The sequence below is a fragment of the Scatophagus argus genome, chromosome 1 (genome assembly GCF_020382885.2).
Source record: "Scatophagus argus isolate fScaArg1 chromosome 1, fScaArg1.pri, whole genome shotgun sequence".
NCBI lineage: Eukaryota > Metazoa > Chordata > Actinopteri > Scatophagidae > Scatophagus > Scatophagus argus.
The window spans coordinates 19,199,043-19,224,646 of record NC_058493.1 but is presented as its reverse complement, the minus strand read 5'-3'; the positions used below and the strand labels follow the sequence as shown (position 1 = coordinate 19,224,646).

At 41.9% G+C, this 25,604-nt stretch overlaps 1 protein-coding gene across 3 annotated transcripts in view; it reads left to right on the top strand.

The window, feature by feature from the left end:
- ankrd11 (ankyrin repeat domain 11) overlaps nucleotides 1-25,177 on the top strand; it is a 91,784-nt gene extending 66,607 nt beyond the window's left edge. For 2 of the 3 annotated variants that reach the window (XM_046389623.1, XM_046389613.1), the window contains exons 3-14: nucleotides 1,869-2,014; nucleotides 4,398-4,530; nucleotides 9,972-10,145; nucleotides 11,170-11,370; nucleotides 11,474-11,616; nucleotides 11,878-12,025; nucleotides 12,136-16,588; nucleotides 16,704-19,434; nucleotides 19,569-19,667; nucleotides 20,048-20,191; nucleotides 20,298-20,390; nucleotides 20,482-25,177. In XM_046389623.1, coding sequence (XP_046245579.1) covers nucleotides 1,928-2,014; nucleotides 4,398-4,530; nucleotides 9,972-10,145; nucleotides 11,170-11,370; nucleotides 11,474-11,616; nucleotides 11,878-12,025; nucleotides 12,136-16,588; nucleotides 16,704-19,434; nucleotides 19,569-19,667; nucleotides 20,048-20,191; nucleotides 20,298-20,390; nucleotides 20,482-20,667 — 8,592 coding nt within the window. In that variant the 5' untranslated portion in view covers nucleotides 1,869-1,927 and the 3' untranslated portion in view covers nucleotides 20,668-25,177. The remainder of the gene's footprint in view (nucleotides 1-1,868; nucleotides 2,015-4,397; nucleotides 4,531-9,971; nucleotides 10,146-11,169; nucleotides 11,371-11,473; nucleotides 11,617-11,877; nucleotides 12,026-12,135; nucleotides 16,589-16,703; nucleotides 19,435-19,568; nucleotides 19,668-20,047; nucleotides 20,192-20,297; nucleotides 20,391-20,481) is intronic. The other variant, XM_046389631.1, reaches the window with a different exon arrangement.
- The last annotated feature ends 427 nt before the right edge of the window (nucleotides 25,178-25,604 follow it).

Below are 25,604 nucleotides of genomic sequence, written 5' to 3'. Positions count from 1 at the left end.
TCTGTTTGAAGAATTAAAGCTGATCAATAAAGCTGATTAAATTTCATTTTCATTTTTTGTCATTTTTATTGATATTTTGTATCTACAGTGACATTTTTCATGGTTTTCATGGTTGTTGATGGCTCTGAAGACACAAACTGATTTACAGTAAATTCAGTTTAGATGCCCAAGGCAGCTAGACAACCCTCACAGTCAAACCCTGAATAAGAACTTATGATCAAATGCAGTGATGTTTGACTCTACCACAAAATATATGAAACATTTAGAAACAGTTATTAATCATTTTGTGGGTTATTTTCATCAGAACTGCATAAAACACTATAGTACATACCCAAATACACATGAGAAAGTAATCAACTTTTTTGGTGGCAACAACATTGCACTTATTGAAACACGCTGACACTGTTAGCAGATGCTGTGTATATTTTGATCGGGATGGATGTATGAAGGAAATGAGGCCTGTGGTTTTCAACAATTTTTTCTCCTTGTGTGTGCCTTTATATGACTGCTAGCTTGCAAACATCATTTTCCTGTATTTTGCATGTCAGCAAAATGCTCTGTTTCCATAACCGCCCATCATAGTAGTCCCAAAATAGTGCAGAGATTATTGTTCTAGAAGCCCAGCTGACCTAATTTGTTTGTATGTGTGTGTGTGCGTGCATGCGTGTGAGTGTGTTGCTGTTAGGTTTGTTTATTTCTGAGAGTAGTCGACCTTCCTGCCACCTTGTTTGGTGTGGTGAGAGGTGGGAGTTTAGGGGAGGTTGGAGCAAGTGCCTAGCAGTAGCAAAGAGGGAGTAACAATGAGCCGTGAGAGGAAAAGGGTCTGTGGTTTGCTGTCTCTCTTTCCATACACCAGTAAAAGGGGAGCAGTACATCCTCTGTAGCAGTGTGCCTCTCTGGTTGGTTGGCTGGCTGTCTTGACTTGACTGACTTGACTGGAGGGATATAAATAGCAGTCTTTGAATAGGATAACTGCAGAGGGAAGGGAAGGCGAGGGGAGGGGAGATGGAAGTGGCGCCAGAGAAGATAGGAGTGCCAGTGTCTCAGAGTAGAGGAAAAAAATGATGCAGCCATGGTCTCATCTGTTCACTCACTCAGTCACAAGGATGATCATACTGAGACGCACTCTGAAGAAAAAGTGCATTATGGAGGATAGAATTGAGGGGTGGAATATATGATTAATTCATGGCCCTGCGAAGTAGAAGGCCTCTTTTATGAAGGACGACAGCTGATAGTAATGCACTGGTATTGTTTACTTGGACACAGGTCAAAGTAGACTGAGAACACAGAATACATTAAACTGTGCAGAACTCTATGTTCTATATGTTTGTGATAAAACCAATCACTTATGCCAGGCTGATTTGTAGTTGTTGTAAGAATGCTATGATCCATCTTGGTCTAACTGACTATGGTAGGGATGCTTTGAATTAGGACACAGTAGAGCCCACAATTACAAGGGGTGGCTAGCTATGGTGGTAAGTAGCTGTTTGAGTTTTTGTTGAGACGCGCCAGTCACGTTCCTGAAAACATTCTTCCTAGCTGTCCCACAACCCTGGGATTATGCATTCATTTGAAGTTTCCACTATATGATTGCCCTATTTGTAGTATGGTTGATAGGAATCGTGTGGGTCTAATATTGTGATGGATTGTAGATTTTCTTGCCTTTCACAGCTGCCTTTCCAGCCTACTGTCCTCCCTCTCAGCTTCTCTTCTCCAGAACACAGGTTTAATGGTTGAAAATAAAGTGCTCAATGTACTGCTAACAGCTGCATTGTCAACGTGTAAATGTGTTTTCAAAGACACAAGTGGCCAGTTGCTAACTTCCCCCACCATCTCTTTTTTGTTTTTTTCCTTTTCTTTTATTCCAGACGGTTGATGACGATGCAATGGCAGCGTGAATGAAGCTTGGCGTGGGGAGAGCTGAACGATGCCCAAAGGTGGGGGTTCTAAAACCCCCCAGCTGGACCACTTCCCGCTCAACACCGACATGGTGGAAAAGCAGGGTGGGAAGAAGGTAAGGCTGAAAAATCTACAAACACACACTCTGCCAATGACCAAAAATCTCAGCTCAAATTGCTGTTTGTCTTTGAAATCTGCCAGTAAACCACTACATATGATCAATCATTATAAAGTCTTGAAAGGTCTTACAGGTAGTAAGGAGATATTAGCTACAATAAAAAAGAAAACTGATTTTGGAATAGTAATCAAGACTAGGTCTAGGAGGTCTGAGAATATGCTTTACAACAACAACATTGAATTACTATTAATTAATAGTAATAATAATTAATTAGTGTATTATTAGGTTAAGTTTTGTTGGTGGGCTTTGATTTTTTTTCAGCAACTATATATTAAGTCAGAGATAAGAATTATGCAACTATTTGGTTAATTGTTTGAATTCTTCATTACTGTCTGTAGTAAAGTGGCCTGTGCAGTAGCCAGTCTTGAAGTCAAAGTTGTGAACGTAGCATCCACTTAATTTGACACAGGTTGTTTGGTGGAACAAAGTGTTGGACGCAGCTTGATGATGTCATGGGCAACTGTTAAGTTACCAGCAGCACCAACAGATGAAGAGAGGAGAGGAACAGCTTATGCAGGCATGGATTTACAGCCCTCTGCAAAGGATTGCATCAGACTCTGGCATGGAGGAAGGGAGGGAGGGAATGAAGCGCACAGGGGTGGGTGGAAAACGGAGTGAGACGAAAGGAGCAGTTATTGCTAGAAGGACATTAAACAAGGTGTCGTAGGGAGGCAGATCTGAATAAAGTCTCTACTTCTTAAAGCTGTCTCGAAATGTATTTCAGTAAATAAATAACCCATTCTAATTCTGTAGATAAGCTTGGTGATTTGACCACTTTCTACCAGTGCTGTTTGACTCTGCGGGTTCTCTTAACATAATCGCTCCCTTACATCTCGGTTTCTTCGCTTAGATGTACTGTAGCATTTTCACATACCCAGATGTGTGCATTGTGCTTTTGCATGAAGTGTGTTCTCTTGTAAATGCTTTTGTGGAGCTGAGCAAAGAACCAGACAGAAAGAGGAAGAGAGAGAGAGAGAGAGAGAGAGAGAGAGATCAGCTAACTGTAGCTGACACTGTTTGTCTCTACTGTACCATGACATCATAGTCTTATGACTGGGGCAGGGCAGGGGGAGGAGTTCAAAGAGTCGAAACATAATGGAAAACCTGCCCTGAGGATAGAGCAAAATAAGTAAGTAGGGGACAGAAGGTAGGACAGAGAAATTAAGTGAACTAAAGTGAATGTGTACATTACATCTGACCTGCTCTTTCTTTTTCACTACGAAACCTTAAACCTTCTGTACCTGAAGCCTAAAGATTGAAACATCTTTATCTTACACCAAAATACACACATTGTATTCTACTAGCACAGTCATTGCGTGAAACATTCAGGTATCAGATATAGAAAATCATTGTGTTTTTTTGTAATGAAGTTCCTTTAAATGCAGAACTGTGATTGAATGGAGTTGTAAAGTGAACTGACATGCTCACTCAGTTTGCCCATATAGATTTACACTCAGAAATTCATTCAACACTCAGTTGCTTCTGATAAGTCCTGCAAGTTTTTGTTTTGGCTGTGCACAGTACAGTTAGAGTATAGGTGTATATTATAATCAAAAAAGAAATTTAAATATTTTGGTGATTTAAGTAGCTTTGAATTCTTCTGCTTCCCTGCCCTCCCTTCCCCTCCCCCAGGGAAGGGAAGGACCTTTCCCTCTGCATACCATTTCCTGTGATACTTAGCAGTGTCCTAGAGTGTGTGTGTGTGTGTGTGTGTGGCAATTTTTTCACTCACTTCTCCTAACTTAAGCACAACTTTATTTATATAATTTAAAGAGCAATTGCTAATATATAGTTCAACCCTACAAGGACTGATCAGAAATGATTTTGGACATACTTCTACTTGCTATGTGTCTGCAGCTTTGAAGTAAAGGTGCTAGTCAACAAGTCACTATTATTATCCAGTACAGTCGCGAGTGCAAAGACAATAGTTGAACTAACATGTAAGTATTTACATTTGTTGATAGCAGATACACTCTGGTTTGAGATTGTTTTTAGCTGCTGCCGACCCCAGAGCTGAGCCGGCATCAGCTTTGCCTCCTCTCCCTGTGCCAGGCTCTTTGTGTTGTGGCAGGGAAGCCAGGAATCTAGGAGCAACTGTGTGGAAAAGTCTGCAAAGCCTATAATAGCTAAGAGTCAGGGTAGGAAATTGTACCAACTACAGAAGGAGGCTGCAGGTTAAAAAGCTAGATTATACTTGTTTGTCTGTACTGTGACTATTTTCAATTTATCATACTTTCTGTTCATCAAAAAGTTGAGCTGTATTACCTCTAAACCGTGTCACTAAAAGTGTTCATCTTGTCCTAATTTGTCTCTTTCTCAGGATAAAGTGTTGTCTAACAAGACTCCCAAGTTGGATCGCAGTGATGGGGTCAAAGAGATGAAAGAAAAGGCCCCTAAAAGGAAGCTGCCCTTCACTGCTGGAGCTAATGGAGACCAGAAAGATTCTGACTCAGGTAAGAGAATATTGGAGCATTCTCTACTACTCATATGTTTTGACATTTCCACCACCATGTGACTTTGAAGTGGGAATCAAAGAGGAATGGGAGTTACTACATCACGTCCTCTCAAGCCTACAGGAAGTACTTAGGCGTGCTCTGTGAAAGAGAGGCTGGGCTTCTTGCAGTGAATGGGTTCCCAGCTTTAGCTTCAGCTTAACCGCGTGTCTGCTGTGTGTTTCAACAATTGGGAGTCCGAAAAGAGAAGAAGACCACACAAAATCATGATCCAATTAAGTTGGAATCTGTATAACGTACAGGCCTGACCAGGCCTGGCTTTGGTAAGGCTCGGGCTTTGTGTTTTCTTTAATTAGGCAGAGAGGGACTACTTCTCATGCTTGTTTGACTTTGGGCTTTAAGGGTTCAAGATTTAGTTTGTTGATAATGTTCCAGTGCGGAAGCTTTGGTAAGAGCCTACATCATCAGCATTGGCTGAGTCGCTCTTTTGGTTTATGTTCTGTGATTACACTTTGAAAAAGAGTATAATGGTAACAGATGACTGTTGTGGTTTGCTGTCGAGTATAGTAAGATTGGACATGTATTTTGCAAATATGGTGTTGTGTGATTACCATATAGGTCAAAGTAATGATTAATAAGTGGAATGTTTCCATTGAGAAGCTCTAACTTGTCTCCCTGTTGTTTGTGTGTGTCACTACCTTTTGCTTGCTGACATTTATGTTGCAAGATAATTTTATGTATTTTTGTTCAATTATAATTCATGCTTATGTGCAGTTATTTTATTGTGGGGGTTTATTTTGTTTTGTTTTGTTTTGTTTTGTTTTGTTTTGTTTTGTTTTGTTTGTTTGTTTTGTTTTTCTAAGCAGATTTTACATTATATTCCTGTTGGCTTTCTTGGGCTTCTCCAACAAAGCGGGCAACCCCACCCCCCTCGGTAAGAGAAGGTGTGAACTCTCATCCGAGGAACAATAGCTGGACAGTCTATTAGTATGCTAATTGCTTGATCTGTTATTGGGTTGGGCTATATGGTCGTTCAGCCCTTCACTTTCAGTTTCACCTCTCTGCAGCATATTATCAACAGGGCTGTCTGTTGTAATAGTGATAGTTTCTTTTGTTTACAAACTGTAGAAGCGTGAAAGATTGCAGGTCTCGTGCCATTACACAGTCCTTACAGTTTGTACAGTCAAGTTGTTAGTATCGATCTGTCATCTTTGTGTGTGTGTTGTTAGTCAGGGCGTATATGTCTGCATACCTTTCTCAACTCTATGTTGAGTTGTGTTTGTATGCCTGTGTTTTATAATGTGACTTTGTTGCTTGGCCTTTCAAGTTTTGGCCCTGCTGGGTCAGTGTCTAGCTCTTCTGCAAAATTTTACACCTCTGACACGTCACAGCTCCCTCCCCCCACTCCACCACCAACTCTGTACCTCTGTAGCTTGATGATTAGCTGTGACTGTGGGGTATGGTGTCATATGCCAGAATATTCAGCAAGCTTGAAAAAAGCAGAAATTTTTATTTTATCTACTATTTTATATATTAATTGATAATAATTCAGAGGTAACACAATGCAAATTGCTTACATCTTCTGAAAAGTGCTTGTAAAACTAGACCTAAGGATGATATGTTTTATGAAAATGATGATTGCTTCATAATAACGAAAAAGGAAAAGTATGAAATCTAGTGATTGTCTTGGTTTAAGAATTAAAATGCATTATTTCAAGACAGCACAGGCAAATTGTATACAGTGTAGCTGTTAAATCTTATCCAGTCAGTTTCCATCATATTTGGCTTTCTTTGGTTCACTTACAAAATGTCTCACCTGTAGTGATTGGAGATTTGAAAACATGTTGTTGGGAATTGGTGCAAAATTTATCTTGATGATCAGTTGTAGCCTAAGCTTGGCCTGATTTTCACGTGAAGGTTGTCCACTTAGTGTTTACAAATAGTACCAGAGCCTATAAGTGAGCTAGGGGACAGACAGCAATATGTGCATACTGTACATCTGTGGACAACACACATCAGAGTTGCTGTTAGGTCAACACTGCAAGTTGAAGTTAACCAGAGCCCTCAAAACTACAACATGCATTTCTCCCTTTGCAAAATTGCCCACACTGCCTTGACCTCCTGGGGACCTGAGGTAAAGGAACAGTCTTAACAGACTAGGACTACTTCCACCCTGACAAGGAAGGTTCTGCAAATGCTGCATAATGTAAATGCGTTTTTGTGAAGCTACATCCTGAATTTCCAAAACAATAGGGAAACCTTTTTCTGCCCTTCTTTTAGTTGGCCATTAACAAAATTGAAATGCAGCCATCAAATTATAACGAGTGAGACAAACACAGCTCTGTGACTTCATACTGTCGACCTGAAACAGGTATTCTAACAGTTCAATTCTTTAAAAGTGAAGATGTGCTAATTTGTTTTTCTTTGTTTTTTGCAGTGATTTTTGTTTTCAGAGTAATTTGATGATCAATAGTGACAGTAATCATTAGTTGTAGCACTAATATTTTAATGCATCTGTGTCAGACAGTGATTTAATTGTAACTAAAGACAGGTTTTAAACTAAATTGTGCTCAGTTTGACTTTTTTTCTGGGTACTCTCTTACTTTTAAGCTTGTTGGCAAGTCTAACTTGACAGTTATGTTTACAAATTAGACAGATATGTCGTTAGGAACCTCCATAGTTACCAATGCCAATTGAAAAGGTACAGAAGTAAACAAAATTTGCCGACCGAACAAATTTAGCTGACCTGCTGCGAGTGTGGTCTAAGCTAGTTGCTCTTTTTGTGCCTTTGGATTTGCCGCTTACCATAATGTGTTCAAACTGATTCACTTTGTCAATTTTTTTGGAGCCTTCTAGGATATTAACTGTGTTTGCTGCAAACTCTTTGCTATTGGGTCAATTGAAGGAAGGTGTGAGTTGACCTATGTAGAGTGGGCTGCAAAAGGGAGACAGTGGGTTTGCACAAATCTTCGGGCCGCAAATATGGGTTACAGCATACAAAATTTTGTTTTTATGTCTCCTAGATTCTCACTGCTCAGAATAAAGCCAGTGAACAGAAGTTGTACACATAATTGATTAACTATGTATCAAATTGGCCGATTAGACAACAAGAGCATGGTGTACATCCCACAGTGTTCATAATGCATATTTATGAGTCTCTCTTGCTCAATACAAAGCATTGACAAAACATCCTGTTGGCCACTTCCTGCTTCTTCTCCCTTCACTTCCTGTTTATGCAATTTTTATTAGTCCCTAAGCAGAACATTGTTTCACTCTAACGTTCGCCGGTGAAAATGTACCTGGTCAGGCTGGTTAGAGTGGTTCTTCTTGTCGCGGAGTCTGTTGGCTAACTGAACCAGACAGTTTCTTTGTTTTGGTGTTAGCGTACACTTTATTATTGTCTACCTGCCATTTAAAATCTACCTCTATTATAACCTGCTATTTATGTTTGATACGGTCTCCACCATTGTCTCAGGTTTGCAGTCTATTCATTGGTAGCCATCCCTAGCTAGCTTGCTTACCTTTTGTATTCTTCTTTTCTCGTACCTTGTTAGTCAGGTTTCAAGCTGTAAGGCAGCGTAAGGTTTCAACCCTGTCTGTAAGCTGAGTGATATTGTTTTTCTGTGACACGTAAAAGTGCCTGAAGTGTTCCTTAAATAGACATCCAACAGAAATTCACTCTGTGGGAGCAGGCGTACTGTGTTGTACAATCAGTTGTTCATTTGTGTAAGTCAATAATCCACACATGTGTGGTTTTGATTTAAGTGATGAATAATTATAAGCACACATTGGACACATTCTTGTTTATTCAGACTGATTTTACCATTTAGCAGCGTACCTTTTCTTTAATTTCTCAGGGTAATAACCAGACACAAAGCAAAGTCTCTGCTAAACAAGAGGCGTCCCATTTTCTCTCAACATCCTGTCCGGATCAGAGATGAGCGGGACAGTTTCTGCCACTGAAAATGAATTTAGTAGCAGTCCTCCATATGTGCGCATCAGGGTAATAACTGCCTTCTTGGCTTCTCATCTTGTAAACTAAGCCTGGAAAAGCTAGCGTAGCACTTTCTCTGCTTTGCTGTTCGAAAAACATGTTTGGACTGCTTCTGTGGTTCCTGCTGTTAAAGTCCTAGCAGAAGGAATGTGTCTAAATGGCAAATGCTTTGGAGAACGTGAGAGTGTATCAAAGAGGGGTGGGGGCAAATTAGCTCTAAGTGTTCACAGATGTTAGTGAAAGTTCATCAGCTCTGTTCTTGTGACTGGAAAAATCTTTTCCTTGAAAGCCTTTAGCCACCGGACGTGTGAGCCGCCATGCTTGCATCTTGCATTATTTACTTGTGTGTTTGTGGCCTCGAGCAATGGAATGGAATGAGAAAGGTCCCAAAGAAATCAGGCTCAGACACATCTGCTGCTCTGCTGGTCCCTCTGTACATGCCCATGTTTCTATTTCTCTTTTTGTGGTAGCAGTCAGCATAGTTGCCAAGGTTTTCTTGTAGTGGACTGAGAGTGTCCCCCGCCCCCCAGTGATGAAGTGTTAAACTCATGTGTAGCTTTACCCTCCATAAGGGTCATCAGATGGTATGTTGCCACTGAAAATAATTGCTGGGTGTGTCTTCGTGGAGCAGCTGCTTTTGTCCAGCAGCACAGTGTCTCCAGTAAGCCTGGCAGGCAGGCAGGCATGTGGTGACCTTGGCAAGGCCACGTTGAATTGAAATGTAAACCAACTATTTCGTAATAACTGTGGTTTTGCCAAGTCACACCCTGTTTCCTCTCCTCCTCTCCTCTTGACTCAGACTGATTGGCTTAGAGACAGACAAACATAAACACACTGCTTGCTGTCCCCTCCCCTTCTCAGGGGCAACTTTCTCAGGGATAGGGACATAAAAGTCACCCCCTGCTACCACCGAGCCTCTTACATACTAGGATACGTAATATGTACAATAATATGTAGTATGTCAGCATGCATGTTTCCCTTTTTTATTTATTTATTTATTTATTTTTTTTACAGAGGTTTATTTAGATTATAGCAATGGACACTAGCTGACTTTTAGTACAAAGCAAGAGTGTAGTAATGAGAATGCTATTTGGTAAATCATTGTAAATTGAATGGTTTTATACTTCTATCATGTTTTGGTCTGACAAAGTAAGCAATCAGACATCAGTAAACACCAAAAGTTAATAACTAATTTAAGCACTTATGCTTAATAAAGATGTGTTGCATGCATAGTCAGTCAGATAATAAATGCACACCATGAGTAATTTTGCAGTAATATTGAATGTCTTTCATTGCTATATTATGAGTATAACTCTGCTGTCTGTAAGGTTCAGTAACTTACATTTGTTTGTGTGTAAGTGAATGTGTAGTTACGTACATGCATACTTGTTTATCTCTGCAATGCAGTAAGATTAACGTTGCTTCTCTCCTCTCACTCTCCTTACAGAGAAACCAGGTCCAGAGCGGAAGCGCATTAAAAAGGAGCCCACCAACACCCGGAAGGCGGGCTTGCCGTTTGGAATGGGGATGCCAGGGATCCGGGCTGGGTACCCCCTCTCCGAGCGGCAGCAGGTGGCTTTGCTCATGCAAATGACAGCTGAGGAGTCCGTCAACAGTCCAGGTGCGTGCTTATCATGAAGGCCACGTCTTCTGTGAACGGCTGGCGGACAAGGAAAGAGGGCTGGGGGGGCTTTATATGTAGACAGTATTTATTTGTCTGTGGGAGAGCAGTGAGGATGGGCTTAAAGAGAGAGGAGCTAAGGCCTGCAGTTGATAGTTTTTGTTAATTTTCTGAAGGTTAAACATGTTTCTTATCATTTGTTTGCCACATTTTAGTCATATTGGTCGGTCCTCTGCACAAGAACGGTTGTTTAACTTAAATTTAGTCAATTAAGTTAATTTAAATATTTTTAATTGTAACTACAATATAAACCTATGCTGACTGTCAGAACATGATGCTTTTGCCTTTGCAGCAGTAAAAATAATATCGAGTATGGAGCCATCAGAGGAAATGAAACTACCTCTGGAATCAATGGCGTAATCTCAACATCTAAGCCAAATTGTAGAAAAGCATCCAAATGCAGAAGGTCCACAGGCATTTTGTTTTACTTAATTTGTTAGCTGATATCCTCTGCCATTAGGTCATTATTCATAAGATGTACTGCTTTTTTATGTCATTTCAAATGGAACATGTATTTTTGGTAGATTAAGTCATTTGGCTGTATTTGTATGTATTAGATGTCTAAATTAGCATTAATGTTGTAACATTGCAATTTTTCTCTTGCGATTGACATTTGAGAATTAAATAGAATTAGGAAGAGAGGACCAATGCATAGCCACTTTTATTTGTATATTAATTCCTTTGTTGCATGCCTTAAGGCATGGACATAGATTAAGTGAGTGAATTTCAAATATAATTTGGGACAATAGCTGTGCAAACTCAATAATGTAAATGTGATTAAGGCTTGGGTTTAATCTTGTAAATGTGATGAAATGAGCTCAAGTGAAGTAGGTCCAACTACTCTGCTGCTGATTGCTAGAGAAAGATTGCCCCCTTCTGGCTATGAACACTTCAGACAAGCTGTTTTTCATAGTGGTACACAAAATAGAAACAACAAAAGCAAGTGTTTGTCTCCTACCTGCAGATACAACACCAAAGCATCAGTCACAGTCCAGTCTGGGTCAGAAGGGAACACCTAACTCTGCATCTAAAACCAAAGACAAAGTGAATAAACGAAATGAGAGAGGAGAGACTCGGCTGCACAGAGCAGCAATCCGTGGAGAGGTACGCCGCATCAAGGAGCTCATCAGCGAGGGAGCTGATGTGAATGTAAAAGACTTTGCAGGTGAGAGGATCTTTGTATGGCTGTTCCTTTAATTTGTGATTGGAATGATACATCAAGCATATATTGCATACACTTCTCACACAGTAATTCCTCTTGTGCGTAGGCTGGACTGCATTGCATGAGGCGTGCAACAGGGGATACTATGATGTGGCCAAGCAGCTGCTGGCAGCCGGTGCAGAGGTCAACACCAAGGGTCTGGATGATGACACCCCTCTACATGATGCATCCAACAACGGACATTTCAAGGTAAAAAAAACAGGGAGAAAAACATTTTTATAGTCAGATAGAATCTATTATCATATAATTCTAAATATGAAAATGTAACAGGTTGAGACAACATCTAGTCTTTCTCTTGATAGCATTAAACTTTCAAATGTATTCATGGCTCATGCATGTGACCAAATAATAACTGTGAAATCAATAACTTCAAAAAATTGGACCTCTCACAAGAGAACATGTTATTATCAATTGAAATTCATATTATTTAAATTTTTTTTTTGGTCTCAGGTGGTTAAGCTACTTTTACGGTATGGAGGGGATCCACGTCAAAGCAACAGGAGAGGTGAAACACCTTTGAAGGTTGCCAACTCTCCAACTATGCTGAATCTGTTGCTGGGGAAAGGCACTTACACCTCAAGTGAAGAAAGTTCATCGGGTATGTAATATCTTTGAGTCACCTAAGTCCATGATTTGTATTAGTAAAGATGTGGCTGTACATGTGAAATTAAATTGTGTATTGATTTTTTCTCTCTTAACTCTCCACAGAGTCTTCAGAGGAGGAAGATGCCCCCTCATTTGCCCCATCCAGCTCTGTTGATGGCAATAACACGGACTCAGAGTTTGAGAAGGGCCTGAAAACGAAAGGGAAAACGGCAGACCCTCCTAAATGTGCTGTCACACCTGTCAAAGATGAATACGAATTTGATGAGGATGATGAGGAGGAACGTGTTCCTCCTGTGGATGATAAACATCTGTTGAAAAAGGACTTCCGTAAGGATTCGATTAGCAAAGCCAACAGCTTCATCTCCATACCCAAAATGGAGGTCAAAACCTATTCCAAAAGCAACTCGCTCACACCAAAGAAAACTGTCAGGCGGATCATCTCTGACAGTAACAGTTCAGATGAGGATGACAGGACGTTGTGTTTCACACCAGCGCCTATGCCACGGCAACAAGCCCAGCAAACAAATACAAAGAATAGAGACTCTGGCAGCATGAGCTCTAAACAACAGAAAGACAAGAATAAAGTCAAAAAGAAACGGAAGAAGGAGAGTAAAAATAATGTCAGTAAAGAGGTCCGGTTTGGCAAAGTCAATGACAAATTCTGTACATCTGACTCTGATTGTGGCGATCTTGAGAGTGAGGATGATAAGGGCTCAAATAGTATAAAAGACTCTTCTTCAACAAGCATGAAAGAATCTCCTGGCTTTAATGCATCCTCCTCCTCTTCCCATGGAAACTTGAACTCTCAGAAACAAGTACCATCACTAGCAGAACAGCATCCAAAGCAGTGGAGGACAGATGGCTGGAAGACTGTGTCATCTCCTACATGGTCAGACGTCAGTTCTCTCTCAGATTCAGTCAGAACAAGACTATCCAGTGAATCTGACTACTCCTCTGCTGACTCCAGTGTAGAATCAATAAAACAAGTAAAGAGGAAAGCACAGGAGAACAAAAAGAAAAATAACAATGTGCACAGCAGCACGATGGACAAGAAAAATTCTGAGATCTATAAAAATTCCAATGCAGACAGTGCGGTCGCCAAAACTGATTTAGATGGCAAAGTGCTGAAAAAGCATAAAGTGAAGCACAAGCACAAAAATAAAGAAAAGGACAAAGCTCCTAGTCTGGTGCTTAATCAAGACATGAATGAGAAATTCGTCAAGAGCTATTCTTTTGATTTTGATGATTCAAGGCAGAAGTCCCTAATTGTTGAGTCAGAATCACCAGCTGAGAGCAAGCTCAAGTTGTCCAAACACGAAAAAGACCATTCAAAAAAGGAGGATAGGCTTTCGAAAAGCAAATCTGAGGATAAGGATTGGTCATCTGGAAAAGACCTGCACAGAACAGCAAAAGATGAGAAAACTAAGAAAATAAAGGACTCTACGAAGGACAAGACAAATAAGGAGGAGAGGGAGAAGCCTGTAAAATCTGACAAGGACAGAAATCTTAAGGAGAAGGAGAAACCCAAAGAGGATAAACAGAAGACTCACAAAGAGGACAAAAAGAAAAAGTCCAAGGAGAAGTCATCCTCAAAGACAGACAGGAAAAGTGAACAGAAAGAGGAAAAACATCTAAAGGTGGACAAGGAGAAAAACACCAAGGAGGAGAAGGAGAAATGCAAAAAAGACAAAGCACAGAAGGAAGAGTCTGAATATGAAAGCTATGATGTTAACAACCGCTTCCTCAACTTAGAGGACACAAAGCTCAGTGCCTCAGATGACCATCATGACAGGTGGGGCTCTGAGATGTCCTCTGACTCCTCCCTTTACGGAGATGACAGCTGGGATGCTCCTGTCAAAGAGTACAAGGAATACAAAGCCAACAACTCTGTTAAACTGATTGTTGAGACTGTCAAGGAAGAGACAAGGAGAAAAGAAAACAAAGTCAAGGACAAGAAATCTGATCACAATGAGAAAAGATCAGACAAAGAAGCCACTTCTAAAAAGAAAGATAAAGACTCTTCAGAAAAGACAAATGAAAAGAAAAAAGACTGGTCAGAAAAACAAAAATTAAACAGTCACTCGGTTGAAAAAGAGAAGAAGCGAAAGGAGTCCACAGACATGGTCAAAGACAAGAAAGACAAGGATTCTCTGGACAGCAGTCGAGACCGTAAAGACTCATACGAGTTCCTGAAGGAAAGAAAGGACATAAAAATCAAGCAGGAATCTGTAAGAGATGAATATGGCAGTGATACCTTCTTCAAAGATATTGATGCTGTCAGTAAATCGTGTGATATCAGAGAAAGAAACCACTCTGGAAAGGAAAAAGAAAAGAAAGGTGAGGGAATGGAAAAGCGGGAAAAGACAAAAGCTGACAAGCACAAAGAGAAAACAAAAGACAGAGGAGCTGATGTGGAGAAGGATAAGAGTGAGAAAAGCTCCACAGAAAAAACTATCAAGGACAAGGATGCAGACCGGGGCACCAAAGACAAGAAAGAGGGAGCCAAAGACAAACACAAAGAGTCTCATGGCAAAGACAAAGATCGAAAGATGGCTGCAGAACAGGCCAAGGACAAGAAAGAAAAGGCCTCTCAAGACAAACACACTGAGAGGGAGAAGGATTTCATGGAGGTAAAGAAGGAGGAAAGAAAACCTGAGAAAATCCGAGAGAAAACATGGTACAAGATAGCTGACATATTCACTGATGAAAGTGATGATGATGAGGACAGTTACAATGGTGGTGTTGCACTCTCTGACTCCATCCGAAAAGACTCAACACCTGATCAGGATGAGCTGGATCACTTCCCCTCAGATAAAATGAGAAAATCATCTGCAGAGGCTAAACATAATGCAGAAAAGGTGAAAGACAAAGAACACAAAGAAAAGAAGAAAGAAAAGGCCACATTCGACACAGGTAAAGAGAGGAAAAGCTCAGTAGAGAAACACAACAAAGACAAGAAAGATTCTGTAGATGCAAAACATAAGGAAAGAAAAGACAGAATGTCAGTGGACTCAAACCAAGAGAAGAAAAATAAACAGAAGCTCTTGGACAAAAGAGACACGAGTGAGGAGAAAACAAAGAGCAAATATAAAGATAAGCTTGACCATTCTAAGGAAAGGAAACCCTCAAAGGGCAGTGGTGAGAATGAAAAGTCCCTCTTAGAAAAGTTGGAGGAGGAAGCTATGAACGAATACAAGGATGACTCCAATGATAAGAACAGTGAAATTTCTTCGGACAGTTTTACTGATCGAGGTCATGAGCCAATCCTCACAACTTACTATGACTCCATCAGCCTGACTGACGTGTCTGAAGACCGGAGAGACTCCCTGTCCATAGCTACACCCCAGGACAAGTTCAGAGAGAAAGAGAGGCATCGACATTCCTCCTCATCTTCGTCCAAGAAAAGCCATGACAAGGAGAAAGAAAAGACAAAGAAGGACAAAGGAGACAAGCGTGACAAGACAGAAGAAATCAGAGAGTCCTACAGCCGCAGAGAGAGCCTACCTTTTGAGAAAGAGCCCATGCCATTAGAGGCAGACCCCTACACCTTTCCATACGGAGGTAAGGGAGATGGCGAGGACGACTTCGATAAGACATTGGAATTTGAAAAGGAAATGTCTAAAAAGGACAAAGACAAAGCAACTGGTGTCATCAGCGACAGAATGAAAGACAAAAAGAAAAAGGAGAAACATAAGGAAAAAGTAAAGGAGGAGAAGAATAAGTACATTGATGGCTTTGGATCATTCAAACACTCCAAAGAGGATGTAAAGTCAGGATTGAAAGATAGCCCACAGGTCACTGTTCTGAAAGACAGGTCAAAAGAAGAAAGTCCTAAATTTGATATGAAAAAAGACAGAAATCGGGATGTACTGGACAAAGACAACAGAATTGACCACAGTAAATCCAAGACCAAGGATGAAAATGAAAAGCTCTCTCAGTCGAAAGACACAGTGCGGAAAGATAACCGCCCACGTGAAAAACTGTTGGTGGATGGTGATTATCAAATGACAAGTTTTGGTCAGATGCTGAGTCTAAAAGACCAGGAGATTGAAGAGCGCCACAAGAGACATAAAGAACGCATGAAGCAGATGGAGAAGCTAAGACCCAAATCAGGGGATCCTAAACTCAAGGACAGAACCAAGTCAACAGAGGAAGCACGTAAAAACCGCAGTGACCTATCAAAGAAATCCAACAGTCTGGAGTCTGGTCTAAAAGAAAAGAAGCTGAAGGATGTGGGTCTCCCAGCCCAAATGATGTCCCCTGGCAGGAAGTTCCAGCCTACCGATAATCAAAACTCAAAGGACTGGCTGGCTGGCCACCAAATGAAGGAGAACCTCCCAGCTTCTCCCAGGCCAGATCAAAACAGGCCAACTGGTGTCCCCACACCAACATCTGTCATCTCCTGCCCCAGCTTTGAGGAAGTCATGCAGACGCCACGTACCCCGTCTTGTAGTGCAGAGGATTACCCAGACATTATGTTGGATGGACTGGACTGCCAGAACTCATCAGCTATGACTATGTCAATGAATGCCTGCTCCCCGTCCTTCTTTGAAAGGTATGTAAATGTCCAACATGGTACTGTTGGTACTGTTTTGATCGTTTAAAATGTTGTGTTATTCTGTTAAATGTGACATATTTTCTGATGTCTTGTCTTTCTCTTGTCCACCCAGCAGGTACTCTAACTCCCAGAGTTTCCAGGAGGGCACCTGTCCTACTCCCGCAAAGAATCTGCAGCTTCCACTTGTCAGCCGCTCTGCATCTTCTGATGTCCGCAGACCATTGGAGGAGGAGTTCAAGGCTGAGGCTGACAAGTTCCCTCGAGAGCAGAGCGATCCAGCAGCTGAATTTGATCCGTCACCTTCCCCCCAAACTCTAGAGGACAAATCAGCAACTGTTGATAGACTGGAGTGCCTGTCATCTCCCTATTTCTCTCCAATAAGGATGTTGTCCCCTCGGCTGGAGCCAGCCCATGTCGCACCAGATGTGGCAGCACCTGCTCTTGCTGGCACAGAGGGTAATGAACACCTTCCGGAAAATGTATACAACAGTTTCTTACCCAAACCTTCTACACCAGTACACAGGCCAGACCCCCAGGAACCCTGCTTTGACATAGCTGCACCACCAACCCCAGCTCCTGCTGCTTTGCCACCCCTGGACATTGATGATATCTCTGAGCCTCACCATAGTGAGCCTAACCTGGTCCTGTCAGATCTTCCCTCTGTCACAGAAGAGCAGGAGCAGGAAGACGAGGATGAAGAAGAAGAGGAGGAGGAGGAGGAGGAGGAGGAGGAAGAGGAGGAGGAAGAAGGGGATATGGGGGATATGGTTGAGAGAGATGACAGAGACCACTGTGCTGTGGAGGAACCAGAACAAACAAGGGAGCCGTGTTCCTTCTCCCTTCAAGTTGAGGACCCTCTTAGGAAGAGCTGGCCTGCTGAGTCTCCAAACCAGCATGATCCAGAGGTTCATCAGCTCTCCCCCACACATCCTGCACCCAACCATGGAGAGAACTGTTTTGATCACAGCATGGGTTGGAACCCCGATATGGACCTCAAATCTCCGCACAGGACTTATGGGGAGATAGAGGCTGCTGTCTCCAAAATAACCAGTCCTTACTCCCACTCAGACAGTGACATGCAGCACTTGTCTGGACACCCCTCTGTCACTCCCCCTTATGCCACCTGGAATAGGTGGCACAAAGAGGACCCAGTGGATTTTGATGAGCAGAAGGAGGCTGTGGCTGACATCCCCTCACCAGAGAGGCCTGACGCAGCAATTGATGGGGAACCCAACTATTTAAACACCTCTTCATCCTCCAATAGGCTGGAGTCTTTCTTCCAGGAATGCAACAAGCCTAACATAGAGGACAGTCACCAGATGGACCCCGAGTCACCATGTGTAGAGCCTGACAGCAGACAAACCACACACAGCTTCAGTGCTACCACTGATGGCCACATGGCTCCAGCTGTGGGCCCTGAGCCTGTGGTGCCCTGGGCAGACCCATTCTCAGCTGACGCAGATGAACTCGATGACCTGGGACCGTTCTCTTTGCCTGACCTACCACTACCAGACAAGTCAGAGGAAGTAGAGTCTCGAGACCCAGAAATAGCTGACCACAGCAAGACTCTGCCAACGCACATCAGGCACACCATCACAGACAGAGATGACCCAGATATAATGGAGGTGGACTTAGCAAGCCTGGCTAAGACTACATGCCCCCCTGGAGACCAAGGGTTAGGGGAGCCTACTGGACAAGACTTAGTTGTACCATCTCCACATGACAGCTTCCCACAAGAGTTGGACCCTGAGCCTCAGAGCGTGCCAATCAACAGCTCTATATCTCTTACACCTCAACAGGGCACCATGTTGGAAAGAAAAGGACCTTATGGAGGACCAGATGAGTCAGATCCCAATATGTTGTATTCACCTGTGAAATCAGATAGCAGTCAGCAACATCACATACAGATCCACTCCCTCACTGAATCATTGCAGTTGCCCTTGGATTCAGTGCCTGCTGTCAAGGCAGAGGTGAGACAGGAAGGGATGCCTGAACCCGTAGCAGAATCTGTGTCATCCAGTCCTCTTCCTCAGCTTCCAGTTGCAGTCACCCTGTCCAGCACAGTAGAATTACCAGACACTCAGGAGACCACATCCAAGCTAACACCAGTAACCCTGACCACGGTGTCCACCACTGTAGATATCCCCAAGAAGATGGATGAAATCCCTCAAAGGATGACCCGCAATCGCGCCAAGAACAATCCCTCTGCTGCTGCTGTTGTCCCTTCTACCTCCAGCATCATAACCTCATCTGCCACTGCCACCCCTGTAACGACCAGTCCAGTAGTGAGCATTAATCCAATTCCTACTAGAACCCCAACACCCACCTCAGCCTCTTCCCTCACAGCTCTGAAAAAAGACAAAGAATCTGTCCTCAGTGTCTCCTCTACTGCATCTAATTCAACTCCAGCAATGTCTGTGCCCACTTCTGTGACAACCGCTGTGCCAGTGGTTCTCAGTAAAACAACAAAAGGTCGCCCTCTCCCCCTGGATGAAGAGGAATCTCAGACCCAACACCCACGGAAGAGGAAATTTCCACGTTCTGCCGGGCAGCAGGTCCAGGTCCAGCTGGTAAACACAGCCATGCAGCAGACCAGGGAAATGATTCAACAGACTTTGGCTGTCGTAGTTAATGCCATCAAGTTGGATGATATTGAGCCCTACCACAGTGACCGTTCCAACCCTTACTTTGAGTACCTGCAGATCAGGAAGAAGATTGAGGAAAAGAGGAAGATTCTGTGCTACATCACCCCACAGGCTCCACAGTGTTACGCTGAATATGTGACCTACACCGGCTCCTACCTGCTGGATGGCAAGCCTCTCAGCAAGCTTCACATACCTGTTGTAAGTCATGGTGTTGTTACCTTTTCTCCAAATGATGTCACCAGTATAGCAAATAGTTTCTTCTAAAAGCACAAATATACATTGGAAGAGAGATAAGAAGGTAAATAATGCTCTGTGATGTGTTTCCTCATCAGATTGCCCCACCTCCATCGCTGTCAGAACCTCTGAAGGAACTCTTCAGACAACAGGAAGCCGTGAGAGGGAAGCTCAGGTTGCAGCACAGCATAGAACGTGTAAGGAATATGCTCTAGATCATTTTCTAGGCTTACTCTTTATCATCAATTCCCTCATTGCTCGCTCCCTGTCCCTGCATTCCTGCATCCAGCTACACAGAATATACACTGTCCACTATGAGCACTTCTTTGGAGTCTCTTTTTAATAGAAATGCAAGTGAAATCTGCACAACCCCTACTCCCAAGCTGAGCCAGAGTAAACTGCAGTCACAAATCTAGTTCATCGCTCGCTAATTAACTGACAACAATTTCTGTGAAAATTACATAGCAACTTTGTCGATCATTTCCATTAACCTAACTAACAAGCCCAATGGTCAGTCTGATGTCCAGCTTTATATCTAATATTAATTTGGTTTCTCTGTTTTGCTCGCTGTTCACAGGAGAAGTTGATTGTTTCATGCGAACAGGAGGTTTTAAGGGTCCACTGCAGAGCAGCCAGGACAATAGCCAATCAGGCTGTGCCATTCAGTGCTTGCACCATGCTGTTGGACTCTGAAGTATACAATATGCCATCAGAGAGCCAGGTAAGAAATATAGAAATGTACCCTTAAATGTCAGTGACAACTAATTTTAATTTTGACGTATTCAATTATCACTTGATCTTCACTGTAACTTACTGTATATTCTCAGGGTGATGAGAATAAATCCGTGAGAGATCGCTTCAACGCACGTCAGTTCATTTCCTGGATACAGGACGTGGATGACAAATATGACCGCATGAAGGTAAATATTGGCTATTGGCTGTAAGTTAATGCTTTGATACAGGAATTGTGTCTATATCCAGTGGATTTATGCTTGGCTTCTCCTCCTGTAGACATGTCTATTGATGCGGCAGCAGCACGAGGCAGCAGCCCTCAATGCAGTGCAAAGGATGGAGTGGCAGTTGAAGGTCCAGGAGCTGGACCCGGCAGTGCACAAGTCCCTTTGTGTCAACGAAGTGCCGTCCTTCTACGTGCCAATGGTCGACGTCAACGACGACTTTGTCCTGCTGCCTGCATGACACACCCGTGCTCACAGACTGGGAGCAAACTTTGTCTGAATCACTTCTTCTCAAAGACAATTCGTTTAATAGAACGAATGGAAAGGGCTAGCAAGTTTGGATAAGGACTTTAGACAGGAAAAAATTCTTCTGTAGAAAAAGGGTGAAGATGAAAAACTTGCTCTCAATTCCCTTCCGTGAAGAAGGAAACATGTTTTTACTGGGGAAAAAGAAAATACACAACTTGCACTTTCATCCTCAAAGTTTTTACACTTTTGTTTGATCAGAGTGTGAGAAGCAGAAACAGTTTTTGCTTTGAGGCTCTGAAATGGGGACAAAACTCCTCAGAGCTCAGTCACGGTAAGACAGGGGACAGAGATATATTTTCTGAGTTAGTTTTTGGTCCCTGCTTCGATAGACCCATCAACACCACCACTGGGAGGAGGTATCAGAGAGGAGCTCTCCCAACAGCGTGGTGCCTGTCCTGAGGGAGGACTGAGGAGAAGCCTCCCCAAGGCTCCTGGTAGGCCAGGAGAAATAGACCGAGTCCAGCGCTGACCCAGAGAAAGTCAACGGATCCGTGGTGCATCATGTGGATCTTCAGTGTAAATCTACAATAAGACAGCTTGGAGGCACAGACCAGGAAGCTAAAACCAGCTGCTGATGGGTTTGAGGGCTATAAGACCGTGTACCCAGAGGACGCCCTCTCTCTTCTCACTGCACTAGACCTCGCTAAACAGTTGTGCAACAGAGCCTGCAGCAGGCTGGAATACAGCTAAGGGTTAGCGATGTGTGTGCACATCAGGGCCCAGTGTCTGAGAGGAAGAAACTGACCCTGCAGCCTCTCAGCCTGGCTTAACAGAAGAGGACAGGCATGGATCTCTGAGGACAGACCGGAGTGTTCCTCAGCCACCCTGCTTGCTCCAACACAAACACATCAGACCGCCATGGACTGCAAAAAACACCACAGGACAACCAGAAGAAACAAACATAACGAATGTTGAGATTCAAAGAGACTATTGAGAAATTGTGGTTTGGCAGGAGGAGAGAAATATTGTTTTTGTCTATTTCTTTACTTGGGCATTTCATTGTTTCTGAGGAAGTGACTTGAAACACTACAGAGCCAATATTAGTTTAATGGAAAAAAAAAACAAAAGAAAATGAAAAAAAGTTGTATTCCGTAAATTATGTACAGTTTTTATATTCGTTAACCAATGTATTCTTGCTGCCTTCTAGATAATTTATTTTGCCACACATTACTGCACAGTTGTAAATAACCTATGTACTGTAATATCACTCAGTTAAGTGTAAAGAAAAAACATAAAAGAAATAAAAAGTATCTTTTTATGTACAGTTCACTTTTGGGCAGCACTTTCCCCCCCCTCATATCCATGGGCCAAAACGTATACACGATTCTGTCAGTATTTGAACGACTCCAGTGTACAGTTGTATGATCCCATCTCAAGATTCAGTCCAGGATTAAGGCAACTCACTTGGACGTGGATCACCACAGCTCACAAATAACTGACAGAGAACACTTCTGGATTAAACTGGTCTCCCACAGGCCAGCCACCATAGAGTCCCTCAGATGTAGCAGAATAGTTGTTGAGGATTTATTTAAGGAATAGACAGAGGAATATTATTCATTGCTTTACTACACAATTATATCTGAAGAAATTCGAACCAAGAAAATGCCTTTTTCAGTGAAAAAAAAAAAAAAATGTACTCTTTGGGCAAAGTCACATAGACATATATATGGGTGGGATGAAGGTTAGAGAGATGTCATTCACAGGCAAAACCATCATTATTGTAGAATGGTTTCAAGTTCGTTTTCCGTGTTTTTAATTTACAAAAATTTGACTGAAATCATTTCTGATCGTCACAAAAACATTGTCGTACAAAACCAACAGGATACGGGTCTTTGAGCACATGTTCTGTTCTCCCAGCTCGTTTGCTCTTCACAGTAAATGGACTGAAGAGATCGAACAGCCACTGAAAGGTTTCATTCCATACTGACTTTTTAACGTTGTTTTGTCAGTCAGTCTGCCCCTTGTTGGAGAGCAGCTTATTTTCTAGGTGCTGTTCCAACTTTACCACACTGGATGGCGCCAGTGTGTCAGAAAACTCCAGAACAGTATTTGGCTTAGCATGAGACCTGTGGCCTTTCGTTTGAATGGGTGTTTTTAAATACATTGACATTTTGTTACAGCCTATAGGGAGTTCATTTCCCTTGTATGATTCCAGTCCAACACCTAGACCAGATTGGTTGTCATTTGAATCACTATGGGCTTAACAGTCACATTGGCCTTTTTATCAGTGTTTAAAAAGGGGTTTGGCTAGTTTTGTCAGGGATTTTAACTGTTAGGTTACTTCCTCATATTACTCTGTTATGTGGTGGCATTTGCCATAGTTATGTTCTTGTGTCAGGCCCAAGCAGTCAGTTACGAGACTTAAATCTTATCAGAATGAACCAAAAAAGTGGACAGACATTAACAGAAACAGCGGAGGGGAAAGACGTCGCTTAATGCTGAATAGATTTTTTTTTTTTTTTAAACTGTCCTCACTTAAAATTCTCATTGAAATGTTGATTTGTGATGACTTGTACTGATTCTCTATTTTTAATGGTTTTTGAAGAGCTTTCCCGACCTACCACATAGGCTGCCTGTCCGTGTGTGAGAGCTGCTCATGTATCCCGATGGCAATATTATCTGAAACTTTTTAAGTTATTTACACACTGTCAGTCAGCATAGCTGTGTATGGTATGTCTAGTCAAGTGCAATGGTTGTTGCTATTACACTGTGCAGACAAGGTGGCTAGATGTATAGTCCTGGGTATTTTTGAGAGATACACACACATCCTGGTTTGGTATACATACATATTTGCATACAAATAGCCCGAAATTTGGTTTTTAAACCCCTCTTTGTAATGTTGTTTTGTTTTTATTTTGTTGTTGGTTTCTTACACCGTTTTTGGGGAAGAGGGTTTAGCGTGTCTTTTGTTCACAAACTCCTTGTGTGTGTGTGTGTGTGTGTGTTTGTTGTTTTGTTTTTTTTTCTTAGCTCAGTGTATGTAGTTTTGAATGTTTTTGTGTTTATCTTAGGGGTTTTTGTTCCTGTATAAAAGCATAAACACCAGTGGCATGTCAATCACGTTGCTAAATCGAGCAGAATGTATACCGTTACTATGCCCTGACCGACCACACCCTCTCACTTATTGTTTACAAGACATCAAGTGTTTTTCTGCATCATGTGTCACCTTTTTTTTTTGTTTGTTTTTTGTTTTGTTTTGTTTTGTTTTTAAGTAGTTTAAGCCCTGCCTTTGTTTTTACTTCTGTAATCAGTCGTTGATTTGAACCACAAAGGCTTGAAATGGTGATGGTCAAGACAACTGACAGGCGATTCCCCCCCAGTCTGTGGTACACCGCTGCACAGAGCAATAGAATAAACACATCCATTCACGTTGATCGTCCAGTGTGAATATTCAGCTAGCAAAACAGTGATTTCTGGATAAAGTCAGTACAGACACAAACACACATCCAGTCCTCAGATGCACAGTAGAGCACTTGGCCGTGGTGATACAGCTACAAGCCTGACACCACCTCAGTCAGCAACATATTACCTCTACTCTCCTCACATTCACTCATAATGTTTATTTTAGATTTGTTATTTGATGTTATTTGATTTTTTTTTTTTGATTTTTTTTTTCTGGACGTAAATATTACATGACTGCTACTTTTTCATTCTAAAGAATCACGATTTCAAGCCTTTTTTTTTTGTAGTTTTTTGTTTTAAACCCAGACTGTAGCTATTTCTTTGTTCCTTTTTAGAGTGGAAAAATGACTAATAAAAAGCATGGAGAACTACTCTTTAAATGGTGAGAAATAACCTATTTATTATTATTTTCGTTTTCTTTTGTTTTTGCTTTTTTTTTTTTTTTTTTTCCTGACACCTGTGGTTTGTTTTGAGTTGAAGTTGGTCTCCGCTGTGTAAATTTTCCTCCTTGTAATGCGTGAAAGAGACATACTGTACATAGCTCTGTAAATAAAACCTCCCAGGACTTTTTGCACCCTCCTCTTTGTACTAGTCTGAAAAATTGCGTAGAATGTGGGGTTCTAACAGCAACGAGCCGCGTGCGCTTGCTGCAGGTGATTATGATGTAACAATGTAACATTTTTTTATTTGTACAATGTAGTTTATTTGTGTACATATTGTTGGAGCAGCTAAGAGGGGCGGGTGGGGGCGGGTGGGGGTGTTTGAGGGGGTTGTTGATGCTGTTGTCAGTGCTGTAACAGAAATCCAGTACTTTCACCTCTAGCTGTTGTTGATTTCCTGCAAAAAAAAAAAAAAGACAAAAAAAGACGAAAAAATTAAAACGCAAGAAACAGAAAATGAGGATGGATGGGGGGAAAAAAGACTAAAACTGAAAAGTAAAAATTCTAAATTGTTATTTTCTACAGTTGCATGTACAGAGAGCGCGAGAACTGCTGTTGTTCCTCAGAGATTATGTTCGTTAATAAAATTTTGAAATATTACCTCTGGGTTCTTGATTTGGTGTTCTCACTGTCTGTGTCGTGATTTAATGTTTTTAAAAACTGTATGCGTCTGCCTTACGTTAAGATAACACTGATCATTTCTTTTACACCCAAAATACACTATATAGACAAAAGTATTGGGACAGATGACCATTTTACCACACTCTAAACACAGTGACATTAATGTGGAGTTGGTTCCCCAGAGTGTTTCTGTGGGGAATTTCCTCATTCATGCAGCAGAGTACTTGTGAGGTCACACACTGATGTTGGATAAAAAGCCCTGGCTCACAGTCTCCGTTCCAGTTCACCCCAAAAGTGTTGGATGGGGTTGAGGTCAGGGCTCTGTGTGGACCAGTCAAGTTCTTCCACACCAAACTCATCCAGTCATGTCTTTATGGAGCTTTGCTTTGTGCACTGGGACACAGTC